The sequence below is a fragment of the Thalassophryne amazonica genome, chromosome 13 (assembly GCF_902500255.1).
Source record: "Thalassophryne amazonica chromosome 13, fThaAma1.1, whole genome shotgun sequence".
NCBI classification, from domain to species: Eukaryota; Metazoa; Chordata; class Actinopteri; order Batrachoidiformes; family Batrachoididae; genus Thalassophryne; species Thalassophryne amazonica.
Genome location: NC_047115.1, coordinates 96,959,127 through 96,971,938, shown reverse-complemented (window position 1 = coordinate 96,971,938; position 12,812 = coordinate 96,959,127). Strand labels below are relative to the sequence as shown.

Here is a 12,812-nt window from a genome sequence, read left to right as displayed (position 1 = left end):
AATGTGAAGCCTGGTGCAGCTGCAGGAGTTGTGGTACCTACAAAAGGAGCCCCCACTGAGTTGGATCCAAATCCTGTGTTCCCTAAAGTGAAACGGTCTGAGGAGGAATTGGATGCAGGTGTGGATGATGTCACACTACCTCCAAAGGTCATCAGGTTGTTGTGTTGGGTTGAAGAAGAACTGAAAGCTGATGGTGCTGCTGTTGTTTCAAATGGTGACTTTCCAAAAGAGTTTGTGGTTTGGGTCGTGGTAGCGACAGCAGCAGTGGAGGTGGTTTTGGCCAAAGCTAAGCCCCCAGGTGAAGTAGCCATTGGGCTCTGGCTGGAGGCTCCCTGGTCAAACCCAAATGCATTCTGGGCAGCAGTTTGAGAAGAACTGAATGTGAACATACTGTTATTGGAGGTGGTGGCAGCACCAGTCAAGACAACTGAAGGTGCAGAGCTGGTGGTGGTGCCACACGTGAAGGTGTTCCCTGTAGTGAGGGCCTGCACCAAGGATGTACCGGAGGAAGTTGTACTTGGGGCTGGACTAGTGACCATGAAGGATGCAGACTGTCTGTTACTGGTACCTTCTGTAGTACTTCCAAAGATTAGCTTCAGATTCTGGACAGTAGGTTCGCTCTCTGTGGTGCCAGATGTGGGGGTGTTGACGGAAAAAATGGGCTTAAAGCCTGATGACAGGAGACAGTTTGTGGTGCTGACCGGCTCTGTGCTGCTGACTGTGGTATGAGTCGTACTTTGATTGCAGGCTGAAGAATCAGTGAAGAGCGGCCCAAACAGACCACTTCCAGCTACAGTAGAGGTGCTGCTGGGTGCCTTGGAGGTCTGGACCACAACTTGATCAAAGGCAAAAGGCTGGTCCCCAGAGGCCGGTCGGAGCTGTGGAAAACCCGTGGGACGACTGACTACTGAATTCCTGGTTTCTCCCAGTGTGCTCACTGCAGACACTAAAGACAAAAAACACACAACTTCACAATCAGACTGATGGACAGAAACGTAACTTCTACAGGTTAGCCTATTCAGTGTTTTGCAGTTGTGAATCTTGCACCGTCTGGCGGTCCGCGATTCACGCAAGAGGTTGATTTCAGCAGAGTTCCGGTTTAGGGCAAAGTGTAAACAAACCTCGTGAAGTGTGGACAACAAGACAACATCAGGGCACGGGAGAAGTCCATCACAGGTGCTACACCTCTAAATAACCCCCTCAACTTGAGAAAACATGTCATCATCATAATCGCTCGTGAACTCACTGAATCGCCGCCATCCACATCGTCACTAGCCATCGTTTACATGGCTTTGAAACGTCGGAACTCTACAGTTTCTCATATGACCTGTTCATTACGATGGACACCTCCAGAATGTCCGACAAAGATCAACACTCCTCCTTTTCTCCAATCTGCATGTTCCGTATTGATGGATTATGCAAAAGTTGCTAATTAACGGCTAATTACTAATTAAGGAGCAACTATTTTTGTGGGAACTTTGCATTTTCTGATAGTTGTGACTACTACAGATCAAAATCCAGTGGAATTCTCTTGCCCCTCAAAAGCCACCACAAACTCAAAAACTGTGCCTCAGACAGATTTTGCCCCGTGGCCTATCTGCTGTGTGCCAGGAAGCTAGTTTTGGAAAGTAACAAGTTAACGCCTTCATTTCAGTTAACTAAATGTTGACATTCAAAGTGTAGCTGGACAAGTAAAAAAGTGGTTTGATTTAGTTGAGGATATTACTTATTTTTTGTCTCTACATGTGATGAAAGACACCTGATCACACCTGTCTTAAGTCCAAATCACCTAACCTGGGTTCAGGTGTTTATTAAATCATATTTTGGGGGTCTGATTCTCCTCACTTTGTTGTGGGCATTAATAGTTACGAGCTGTGTATTTTCTCAGTAATCATACATTAAGTGAATCTAACGGGTGAAGCTGCAGACAGCTGGTCTGATCCGTCAGGACGTTTCACCACAACAAGCCGTATCATTCCAGGTGTTTGTAATAAAATACCCAAACAAGCAGACACAGTCTCCCGCCCAGCCGCATCGAGCGGACTCTGAGCTGAAGACGAGACACAGGGACACTCCACTCAGAAGGTAGACATGGAAGACTTGCAGGGCAGGGGCCCTCCAGGAACAGGGTTGGGCACAGCTGGCATAGAGGATCCAAATCACAGTGTTGGGGGTCGTTTTATATTCGTAAACTGTTCAATCTATTTTTATTTTTACCAAATGAAGCTAGTTTTTTGCTACTGCTTTGACTACAAGAAAAGTCTCAGCTTTAAATAACTTTGATTTTTTTTATTTTAATTTTTTAACTACCTAGTAATCAGACCTTAAAGAAAATAGCACAGCACTGTTTTGTTTCTTTATATTTTAATAAATATATTTCTTCCCTTGTCCCACATCAGGAACATTTCAATATTTGCTGTGCAGAGAACCTTGTAGAGATGAAGTTCAAAAACTTCCAGTGATGGAGCTGAACACCAAAACCTCAAGTAGGAAATGTAAAAAAAAAAAACTTCAAAATGTACAGTAATCAGAAATTAATCTTGAAGTAAAAAAAAATTTGTAAGGATTTTCTTTAGAAAACTGCTGTGTATAAATTAGCAGTTCTGATGTTCCTCAGACACACATAGCTCATTTCTTTCTTATCAAATTCTTGGCCACCTTAAAATCCTTACAAATTTGTGTTTACTTCAAGATTATTTTCTGACTAATGTACATTTTGAAGTTAAACTTATCTTACATTAGAAAACGTGTAATTAAAATACTTTTACCAAAAAACAAACAAACAAAAAACATTCTGTATAAATCTTTGACGTTCATCTGTAAATTAAAATAACTTATCTGTTGTTGAGTTAATTTCTTGATTAACATTATAAGGAACCGTGTGCATTTTTTTAGACAAATAAAATAGCATGAAAAGTAATGTGTACATTTTTAAGTCTAGTAGATTAATTCAGCAAATGTTTGTCTCTGATGTGGGACAAGAAATATATTTCTTAAAACATAAAAGAAATATACTCGATAGCAAAAAAAAAAAAATTAAAATAAAAAAAAATCTGTTACTTAACGTTGAGACTTTTCTTGCAGTTACGCAGTAACAATTAAAAAACTGTGTACTTTTATTTGGTAAAAATAAAAATAGGTAAAACAATTTACGAATATAAAACATTTACTCAGATAGAAAAAGCTAATGTTAGTTGATAAACCTCAGCAGAGCACTAAGCTTCACCCGTTAGTGTAACGGAGGCCAGCAGGTGTCGCTGTGCAGATGTAGTTAGTAAACCTCATTCCCAACAGCTCAAAAGGATTCTCCGGTCACAAGGCCAGAGCCCTGGGTTTTAGCCTTCTGGTTAGAGAGTCCGACTCCCATGCCGGAGCTCGTGAGTTCGCGTCCCGAGGGGAGCGAATGGGAGGAGTCATAACAACACAACGCAGAGTGCAGCCGCTACATTAGCTCAACTTAATGTAAGATTACTGGAGGAAAAACGCAGCTCATTATTTTTAATGTCCACAAAAAAGTTAACCGTTAGGAGAACCACCGTGCAGTCCCCAAAAATATGACTTTATAACCCCCCCAAAACTAAAACAAAATAACTCTTCTTCTTCATTGGAGTTTATTAGCAGCTTGCAAACCAACACTGAGCATTACCACCACCAACTGTTTGGGTGTGGAACTGAATGAACAGATTCTGACGTATGTTATCAAAAACAACCCAGAAATGTTCCCCACGTGAGTAAAAAGCCGGATTTCCGGTTATTTCCGGAAAACTTTCATCACTGTACAATAGTTGTGCTTGGAGCGCTCGCCTCCCCTATGTTCTCCCCTATGCTGTGAAAAAATCCTGGTAAGAACCCTGTTCTTGCATTACAAACGATCTTTGTTTCAGTCTGGGAGACAGGTATCATCCCTGCAGACTGGAACAAAGAACTTGTCCCAATCTGGACAGGAAAGGGTGACCCTATAGGGGTGTCACACTGCTGCTCTCTGTGCTGGAGAAGGTGCTTTCAAGTTTGATTTTTAATAGGATTCAGTTCCAGCTACTTGCTGAGTCACATCCAGAACAATCTGTTTTCACGTATATGAAATCAACCATCGGCCACATTCTGGCCCTCTGAGTAGTCATGGAACGCATGAATATCGACAATGGTTCCTCGTAATATGCCAGTTACACAGACACAGATACCGGGTCTCACTCAGAAACAGTGAGCGTCAGAGTCATTCAGTCATCAGAGCATCAATCAATCGTTCTGACCTGTAGCCACGGTGGCACTCTCCGCTTTCAGGGCCTCCAGCTGTGGAACTGGAGCTGCAGCCGATGACGAGCTAAGTCCAACATCTGGACTGGGATCCAGGTTGATGACAGTGACGACAGTGCTGGGTATGGGAGCAATGCTGGTAGATGATGTGGTCTGGACAGAACCCGGCGGAGGAGAAACAGATTTCTCTGGATCTGGTGCTACAAAAGGATGAATGACAAATTGGTCAGAAGATCAGTTTACCACATATTGAGTGAGGTGAAGTATGAGGTGGAGCAGAGCAGCACACCAGGCCTTGATGTCACAGGATGAAGATTCACTGTGTGGTAGGTAAATCTGCTTATTTTCTTCCACATATCTATTCACAAGCAAAACGCTGCACTCACGGTGCCAAATAACCAGGAAAACATCAAACCATACAAGTAGAGAGATGGAACGCCAACTCCTGATCTCGGAGGCTGAGGTTGTGCTGAGCATGTGCAAGAGGAGTTTGGGTTCTTCACTTCCGGTCTTTTGCGCTACAGCCAGCGTTTGGGGTCACTGTCTTGTTGAAACACCCATTTCAAGGGCATGTCATCTTCAAGTATTTTGACATATCCAAACTGATCCATGATACCTGGTATGTGATATATAGGCCCAACACCACAGTAGGAGAAACATGCCCATACCATGATGCTTGCACCACCATGCTTCACTGTCTTCACTGTGAACTGTGGCTTGAATTTAGAGTTTGGGGGTCGTCTCACAAACTGTATGTGGCCCTTGGACCCAAATAGAACAATTTTACTCTCATCAGTCCACAAAATATTCCTCCATTTCTCTTTAGGCCAGTTGATGTGTTCTTTGGCAAATTGTAACCTCTTCTGCACATGTCTTTTATTTAACAGAGGGACTTTGCGGGGGATTCTTGCAAATAAATTAGCTTCACACAGGCGTCTTCTAACTGTCACAGCACTTACAGGTAACTCCAGACTGTCTTTGATCATCCTGGAACTGATCAATAGGTGAGCCTTTTCCATTCTGGTTATTCTTCTATCCATTTTGATGGTTGTTTTCCGTTTTCTTCCACGCGTCTCTGGTTTTTTGTCCATTTTAAAGCACTGGAGATCATTGTAGATGAACAGCCTATAATTTTTTTGCACCTGCGTATAAGTTTTCCCCTCTGCAATCAACTTTTTAATCAAACTATGCTGTTCTTCTGAACAACGTCCCATTTTCCTCAGGCTTTCAAAGAGAAAAGCATGTTCAACAGGTGCTGGCTTCATCCTTAAATAGGGGACACCTGATTCACACCTGCTTGTTCCACAAAAATGACGAACTCACTGACTGAATTCCACACTACTATTATTGTGAACACCCCCTTTTCTACTTTTTTTTTTTCTAATAGCCCAATTTCATAGCCTTAAGAGTGTGCATATCATGAATGCTTGGTCTTGTTGTAAATACTTTGTTTATGTTTGAGAGGTCACTCTCATAATTTTTGAGGTACAAATATGGAGAAATGACTCAAGAAAATATTTTATATTTAGCTGTAACTTTGTGGTACAGCCTCCCTCATCATGTGCTAAATACTCCAAGTGTTATTACTTCAAAGGAATACTGTGATTACTTTAGAGTGTTTGATTTTTGATTGACAATTTTATTATGGTGTTTGATGACTTTTACTATGCAATTTATGAGTTTTATACGGTTATATTTATGAGTTTTACAATGCTTTTTAAATGATGAATGTGTGCTGTTATTGTATTTTTACATGCTTTATGAATAATTAATTATTATTGACTGTGATTTTCTGCCAGAGTTGCTGACAGTCTGCATGCTCTTATCAATAATATTAGCAAGTTTTGTCCTGAATACAAATTAAAATCAAAAAGAACTTCATTCAAGCTACACTTACACGGCAGAAAACGCAACAAGACACACTTTAAAAGCACATCTGGTCTTATTGCTGGCAGACGACCGGAAGTGAATTAGCCCAACTCTCGCGGCCGAGTGGCTGAAATCTCGGGGTCATAAGCTCACAAACAAAACTCAATGGAATGAGATCTTGAGTTGGCATTCCAGTCTCTACTCCTATGATCAAACTAACTTCACCGAATGACCTCACAGAAAGCACAACACAGAAGAAACCCAGAAGAAGAATCCGGCTGTTGTTGCTACAGCATAAATAGCATGCCATCATGTTCCTGTTCTGAACCAGTCAACTCAGGTCTGGGAGCATGGGCTGGTGCTGTGAGTCGCTGTATCCACACCACCACAGCACAGCCTTGGGTCCTGGATGGCAACCACCTGGGCAGACAACTGGTCCATTCCCACATTTCTATAACAACTATCTACAGCTTGTAAAACAAGTATTGAACATGTCACCATTTTTCTGAGTAAATATATTTCCAAAGGTGATATTAACATGAAATTTTCACAAGCTGTCAGTAAAAACCCAAATAATACACACATACAAAGAAACTAAAACAAATAAGTACAGAAATTAAGTTATGTATAATAGAATGGAATGACACAGGAATAAGTATTGAACACACTTCCTGAAAGGTATTTAATACTGCATACAAAAGCCTTTGTTGGTAAAGAAGCTTCTAGACGGCTACTGTCTGGAGAAACTAGCCTCATTCATTAATCAGGTGTGATTTTGGTCCATTCCTCCACGCAAACAGTCTTCAGATCTTAAAGGTTCTGTGGACCTCTGCTATGAACTCTGACCTTTAGTTCTTTCCATAGATTTTCTGTTGGATTCCAGTCAGCTGATTGGTTGGACCATTCTAGCAGCTTTATGTTCATTCTCTGAAACCAGCTGAGAGTTTCCTTGTCTGTGTGTTTGGGATCCCTGTCTTGCTGAAATGTCCACCCTCATTTCATCTTCATCCTCCTGGAATGAAGAAAACTTATCCACACAAAGCCTCCTGAATTTGGAAAATGATGTCTGAAAATACTTTAGTTCCTTGCTGTGGCTGAAGAAACGCAGTGTTTTTAAAGACGTCCCTCTGTGTTTGTTGTGTTTCTCAGCCTGAACCAGAGAACACCGGTACTTTCGTTAGCAGGCTTTTAATGAGCCTTTCATTGGATTCAGGTGTGTTGGAGAAGGGAGACAACTAACAGTATCAGAAAGGTAGATCTCGAGGACCGAACTTGGGCACCCCTGGGCTAAATGGTCAAGGTGTGACAGCTGCATAACTTATTCAATGTATCCAATGCATTTGCCAAATTTTTCATTAAATGTACATACACTGGCTAAATTGTCATGCGTGACAGACCCTTAAAGTGGAGGTAACACCATATGTAAGGTTTTTTTGAGTATTTAAGACTAAAATGAAACAACAGTTTGAAATGAATGCTTTCCCGCTGTGCGGTTACTGAAGAGATGAATATTCAGACTTCAAACTGCGCGCCACTAAAAACCAGGAACCTCCGGGTGAGTCAGGACATTGGAGAAGGAGGAGGAAGTGACGTCAGCAGGACAACCACCATCTTTGCTGTCCCATTTGTTTTGTTAGCGATCGGACATATTTCTGTGTGTAAGTGCTTCATTTCTGGAGTTATGCCGGCTCGATGTGTTGCCGGCTTTTGTTCAAACACTCGTAAAGACGGAGTCATCTTATTTATGCTTCCTAAGGATTGCGTGCGTCGGACTGAGTGGATTAAACATGGTCGCTGCATGTGAGATAAGTGATCAGCCAGCGAATTCTCTGTCCTCTGCTGCGCACATTTTGAAGACAGCTGTTTTGACACTGTTTCACTGTTTCAATGTTCAGCATCCCAAAATACTGCTGCCAACAGCTGTGCCAAGAACTTTTCTGCACCCTCGTCCGGGGACTCAACAGGGTGAGACTTCAGCTGGAAGCAGAAGTTTGACAGCTGTGGACCAGCGGGCTGAAACACGCAGTAAGTAGATCGCAAGCTGGCCTTCTCATTTTACCCCCCCCCCCCCCCCCCCCCCCCCCCCCTTAAGAAAACAGTTTATCATCCCCGCCCGCATGCCAAAATCAGTCCGCATCATTTTTTTTTGGCCTGCTACTTTTTTTTAGTACTGCCTACTAACATGCAGTACACTGATGGTATTGAAGGAAATAAGATTTATTTTACAAATACTTGATATTTTCAGTCCCTAACAGATGATGTGTGTCATTTTTCAGGTTTGAAATATGTACCCGTTTCTAAGAGAAAAAAAAAATCATACATAAAAATTTGCACATCCTCATCACTCATCAAAATATTAGTTTATCGTCTCCGCTCGCATGCCGAAATCGGCCCACATGAATTATTATTATTATTATTTTTGTTATAATCACCATTCTGTGTTTTGAAGTCTGTCAATATCATCACGGTTGTCAGACTGAAGATCTTCCTTCAAGCTTTTGTCTCCTTCACTGTGATCTAAATGAGGCTCAAATGATACGGGCGTGTCCCCCACAGCTTCCTCACAAACACCTTCAGACTGGACTTCACAAAAAAGCTCCGCACTAGAAAAAATAGTCTGAAAACAGCTCGATGTGTTTACAATCGATTTGGGCCTGAATCGGCTGGTCCTGTTCTCCCGATGACATAGCAACAACATGGCCGCGGCTGACACCTGCACGAGAGCGCAGGCTTCACACAGCTGTTGTTATTAAGATTTACCTTTCACCTGCGCACTTATTATCGACTTTTATTGTTCAGGGTTTTTTTTTTAAATATCAACATTTTTCATTTCTCATTTTTAGTGGTTATTTGTGCGCATTTGTCTTTAAGACCTGCCATCAGAGTATCCACGGATTCTGCAAAGATCACAGCATCGTCATGAAGTCAAGGTTAGAAAACCTTTCCTCACTAACAAAAGCATGGAAGTCATTGAACAGTGTAGGAGCCATAACACACCCATGATGAATGGCAGTTTTCACATTGGGGGGGCGGGGGGGAGAAGAGAAATAAATAAATAAGAAACTGGTCTTCGAGTCATATTGGGTTACTGTCTCATCCTGCCTAATTTCCTTTTCCAGTCTTGCAGGAAGAGCATCAGCAAGACGTGTGTAGTTTAGTGTGAATAAAACGTCAACCTCTACTGTGTTGGGGTAAGTACAAGCAGTGCCAGCACGACTCACAGGGCGTCTCCAGAGCCTTCAGGATCCTGCTGATGGCGGCTCTTCTGTCTCCATCCAGGGCTTCGACAGTCACTGTACAGTCCAGCTCCGGATAAGAAGGCTGAAAAGCAACAAGCACAATGAAGCCATGTGACGGCTGAAAACTAAGGTTACTCTCTAGACCAGATGTCTTCCAGGCTGCCAGAGATGGGTGTGGCCATGAGCTGTGAGAATGGATCCAAAATCATCAGCACACCAAAACAAATGTATTCCAACGTAAAGTAGACCTGAAAGCACGTCTACACCAGGTTCAAGCCCCATAGGTGGACTGCCTCCAGAGCCCCGCCGGTGCCATGCAACTCAGGTCGACGCAATAGGGCACTGCAGTTTCCTTTGAACCCTGAGTGATATCACCAAATGTGACCACCTATGGGGACAGCTGCTCCCATTCCGCAATATATACACAGCATAACTTTTGTTTTTGGCTACAATCACCAAAGCAGTCGTGAAAAGTGCTGTTTTTTTTCGGTTCCCAGTGGAAAAGGGAAGACGAGGCAAACATGAGACGTCGTGTCGGTGTAGCAAAATTAAGTCATATGCGTCATATTTTACCCCTTTAGCCCCTTACCCTCAAACGAGACTGCACTGCCCAACTGCAGGAACATGAGCCACACAGGTGATGGCCCAATCATGGAAAGCTTGGTTTAAAGAGAAGTACTATTAACTGAGGCTTCAAGTTTTTCAGCACATCCACCGAATCACAGTCAGTGCTCCCACATCGGGCCTCACATGCTGCAGGTAACCGCAGTCTATCAGCATACAATTTGTCAAAACATGAAATATCTCATTCATATCTGTTAAACCCAAGTGTTTGATCAAATGTCTTCAGGACTGACAGAAATATTGTCTTCGCGGTGAAGTTCAGAGAAAACCGACAGTCACAGATGACTAAGAGATTTAACCTGTACTTTTTAAAAGGACTGGCATTATTATGAGCAATTTTAAAGGATAACGACACAATTTTCCCCCCAAAAGACCGTACCAGAGGGATGTGGTCTTCACGGTGGCTGGGCACCAACTGGATCTTGCGTTTTCTCCTCCCACTGCCACCTGCAGAGTGAGCTGAGGCACTGACCTGGTCCACAGGAACTGGAGACTTTTTGGCTGGGAAAAAAAATAAAACAATAAAATGACATTGCAACTTCAGGTCAAACAAGTCTCACTGTTTAACACCATGTCACAAGTTATAGACTCTGGAAAAAATAAAATAAAATCCTGCTTTTAAAAACAGGATTTGTGATCATGATGGGAGGTTCTCGGGTTTTTGGTACCGTGTCAGGTCAGAAGTGGTGCCACACATCACCACCAGGGGTGTAAAACCCCGGCTTCAGTGAGTAAAAGTCCTACTGTGTACTGTTTCTACCTGTGCACCTAAAACAGGTGATTTCACTGATGAGCTCGTCGACCTGCCTAAAGAGCTGAACTCCTTAGAATCAGGTGGTTTAGAGGGAGGATGGAACAAATATCTGGGAGGACGTTTACTCCCTGAAGCAGTGGCGGCTCCTGAAAATTTTCAGGAGGGGGAATTTTTCTGATCATGATTAACCCTCTGGGGTCTGAGGGCATTTTTTTGGACAGTTCACTCGCCTGGCATAAATGTTTTATTACTGCATAAATGTTTTATTATTGCTGTTTACAGCTTTCCCTGCATCCCACAATCAAGTTTTATGTCTCTTTTTTTCCAGGACAACCTGTGCTTTCAAAATATATATGTTTTGTTGTGTTTTATAAGTGTAATAAAGGTTTACAATCAAAAATACAAAAGGTTTACAATCAAAAAATTTATTCAAAACACAGCAAACTATAATAAACAACTGTTCTGACACTTTATTAAGGTAATTTGCGGTCTTATGTGAAAGACTCTACAACAAAAAGGTTCAAACAATAAACACAAATGCACATTTTGAACAATATATACAAAATGGTCTATGCGTTTTGTTGTCCATTTGTATGGTAAACTGCTTAACGCAGAGAAAGCAACAGAGTTATCCAGTAACATTCACATGCAAACTAGTGGAGCAATCCTGATAGTTACACACTGTCTGATTGTCATCAGAGGCTCTCCGTCTGCTCCTACTGTTAAAGATTTTATATATATATATATTTTATCACTGTTAAACATTTGTTCCTTTGTCTTTGTTTTGATGAAATGTTATTGAGCTGTTTTGCACCTGTCTTAACGTAACCCTGAGAATGTACTTGTTATTATTACACTGATAGCACAACTTTGTTTTTGTAGCTACTAACGACTGGGAGTGAAGAGATGGAGGTTATTTTGACCTTATGCTGTGCAAATGCTTACTGTTTTGAACAGGACACTCCAAGCTTTTGCAGAACAGATGATAAGTGCAAACAGAGGAGCCTGCAAGAACGGGATGTGCTGACCTTCAATGATATGATTAAACAAAAGGAACCGTTTCTCCACACAGCTGCAACCATTGGCATACGTGCCATGAGATGTTTTGTATTACGGGAGGAAACTTGTCATGCGAACCCCCCCCCCCCCCCCCCCCCTTAGGACAAGTTTCACAATGTGGGTAGGTTTTCCTAATAAAAAGAGTGAGCATGCGCAGCAGTCCCCAGTGCTTTCAGTGGTACTACGTGTACGGACTGTCTGCACTCCTCGCGAGCTAAATTTGACTTTCTGTCTCACTGGTGTTTCTTGACTCTGTTTGTCTTGTTAAAGGTTTTAAGAATGTTTGGAGGAGAAAATACCCAACATTGACTGGAGGCTACGTCCGGGATCTCAACAATACCGGAGGTGTCCGGCGGGGGTCGTCAAGTCCAGACGAAAATCCTTGGCCAAGGTCCGATCGATTGATCGTGTCTGCAGTTGTCGACCGGCGTTGGCATCGTCTGGTTGACGAGATTTTCCCGAAGAAGACAGACAGGAGGTCGAGTCAGTGAGTAGAATTTCTTTGTGACAGTACTGAATGAGTGGTGATCAGATCACATAAAACAGTTAAACTCCGTAAGCGATGGCGTGGAATCGTCTGTTAATGTAAAGCAGTTAAACTCCGCAAGGAGGGCGGACTCCTCTACGGTAGCGAGGAACGCACGTAGTTAAATTCCGAAGGAGGGTACGGACTCCTCTGTTTTAATACGTAAAGGAAATACCGGGTAGAAATACGTGCACAGTGAAATACGTGCACAGTGAAAAGGCAGTTAAATCTCGCAGGGACGGTGGAGTCCCCTAATGCAGGACATTAGTTAAATTCCACGGGAGGGCGAGCTCCCCTGGCCTAAGAATACGCGTACGGTTATTAAAAGTGTTTCTATGTATTTGTGTAAATAAAATAACTGTGTGAAAGTGTAATACTTTGGGCAACGTAAGTGACAACCGTGTGTGGAAGCAGAGGCAAGTGATTCCGCTTCCTACGGGGAGGTGAAAGGAATCAACCACACGACGGCAAATTAATTGTCACGTCC

At 42.5% G+C, this 12,812-nt stretch overlaps 1 protein-coding gene across 1 annotated transcript in view; it reads right to left on the bottom strand.

The window, feature by feature from the left end:
* pom121 (POM121 transmembrane nucleoporin) overlaps window positions 1-12,812 on the bottom strand; it is a gene marked incomplete at its 5' end in the record, with an annotated part of 95,869 nt that overhangs the window by 7,949 nt on the left and 75,108 nt on the right. The window contains 4 exons of the mRNA XM_034184424.1: window positions 1-946; window positions 4,251-4,454; window positions 9,345-9,444; window positions 10,366-10,487. Of these exons, the coding sequence (XP_034040315.1) occupies window positions 1-946; window positions 4,251-4,454; window positions 9,345-9,444; window positions 10,366-10,487 (1,372 nt within the window). The remainder of the gene's footprint in view (window positions 947-4,250; window positions 4,455-9,344; window positions 9,445-10,365; window positions 10,488-12,812) is intronic.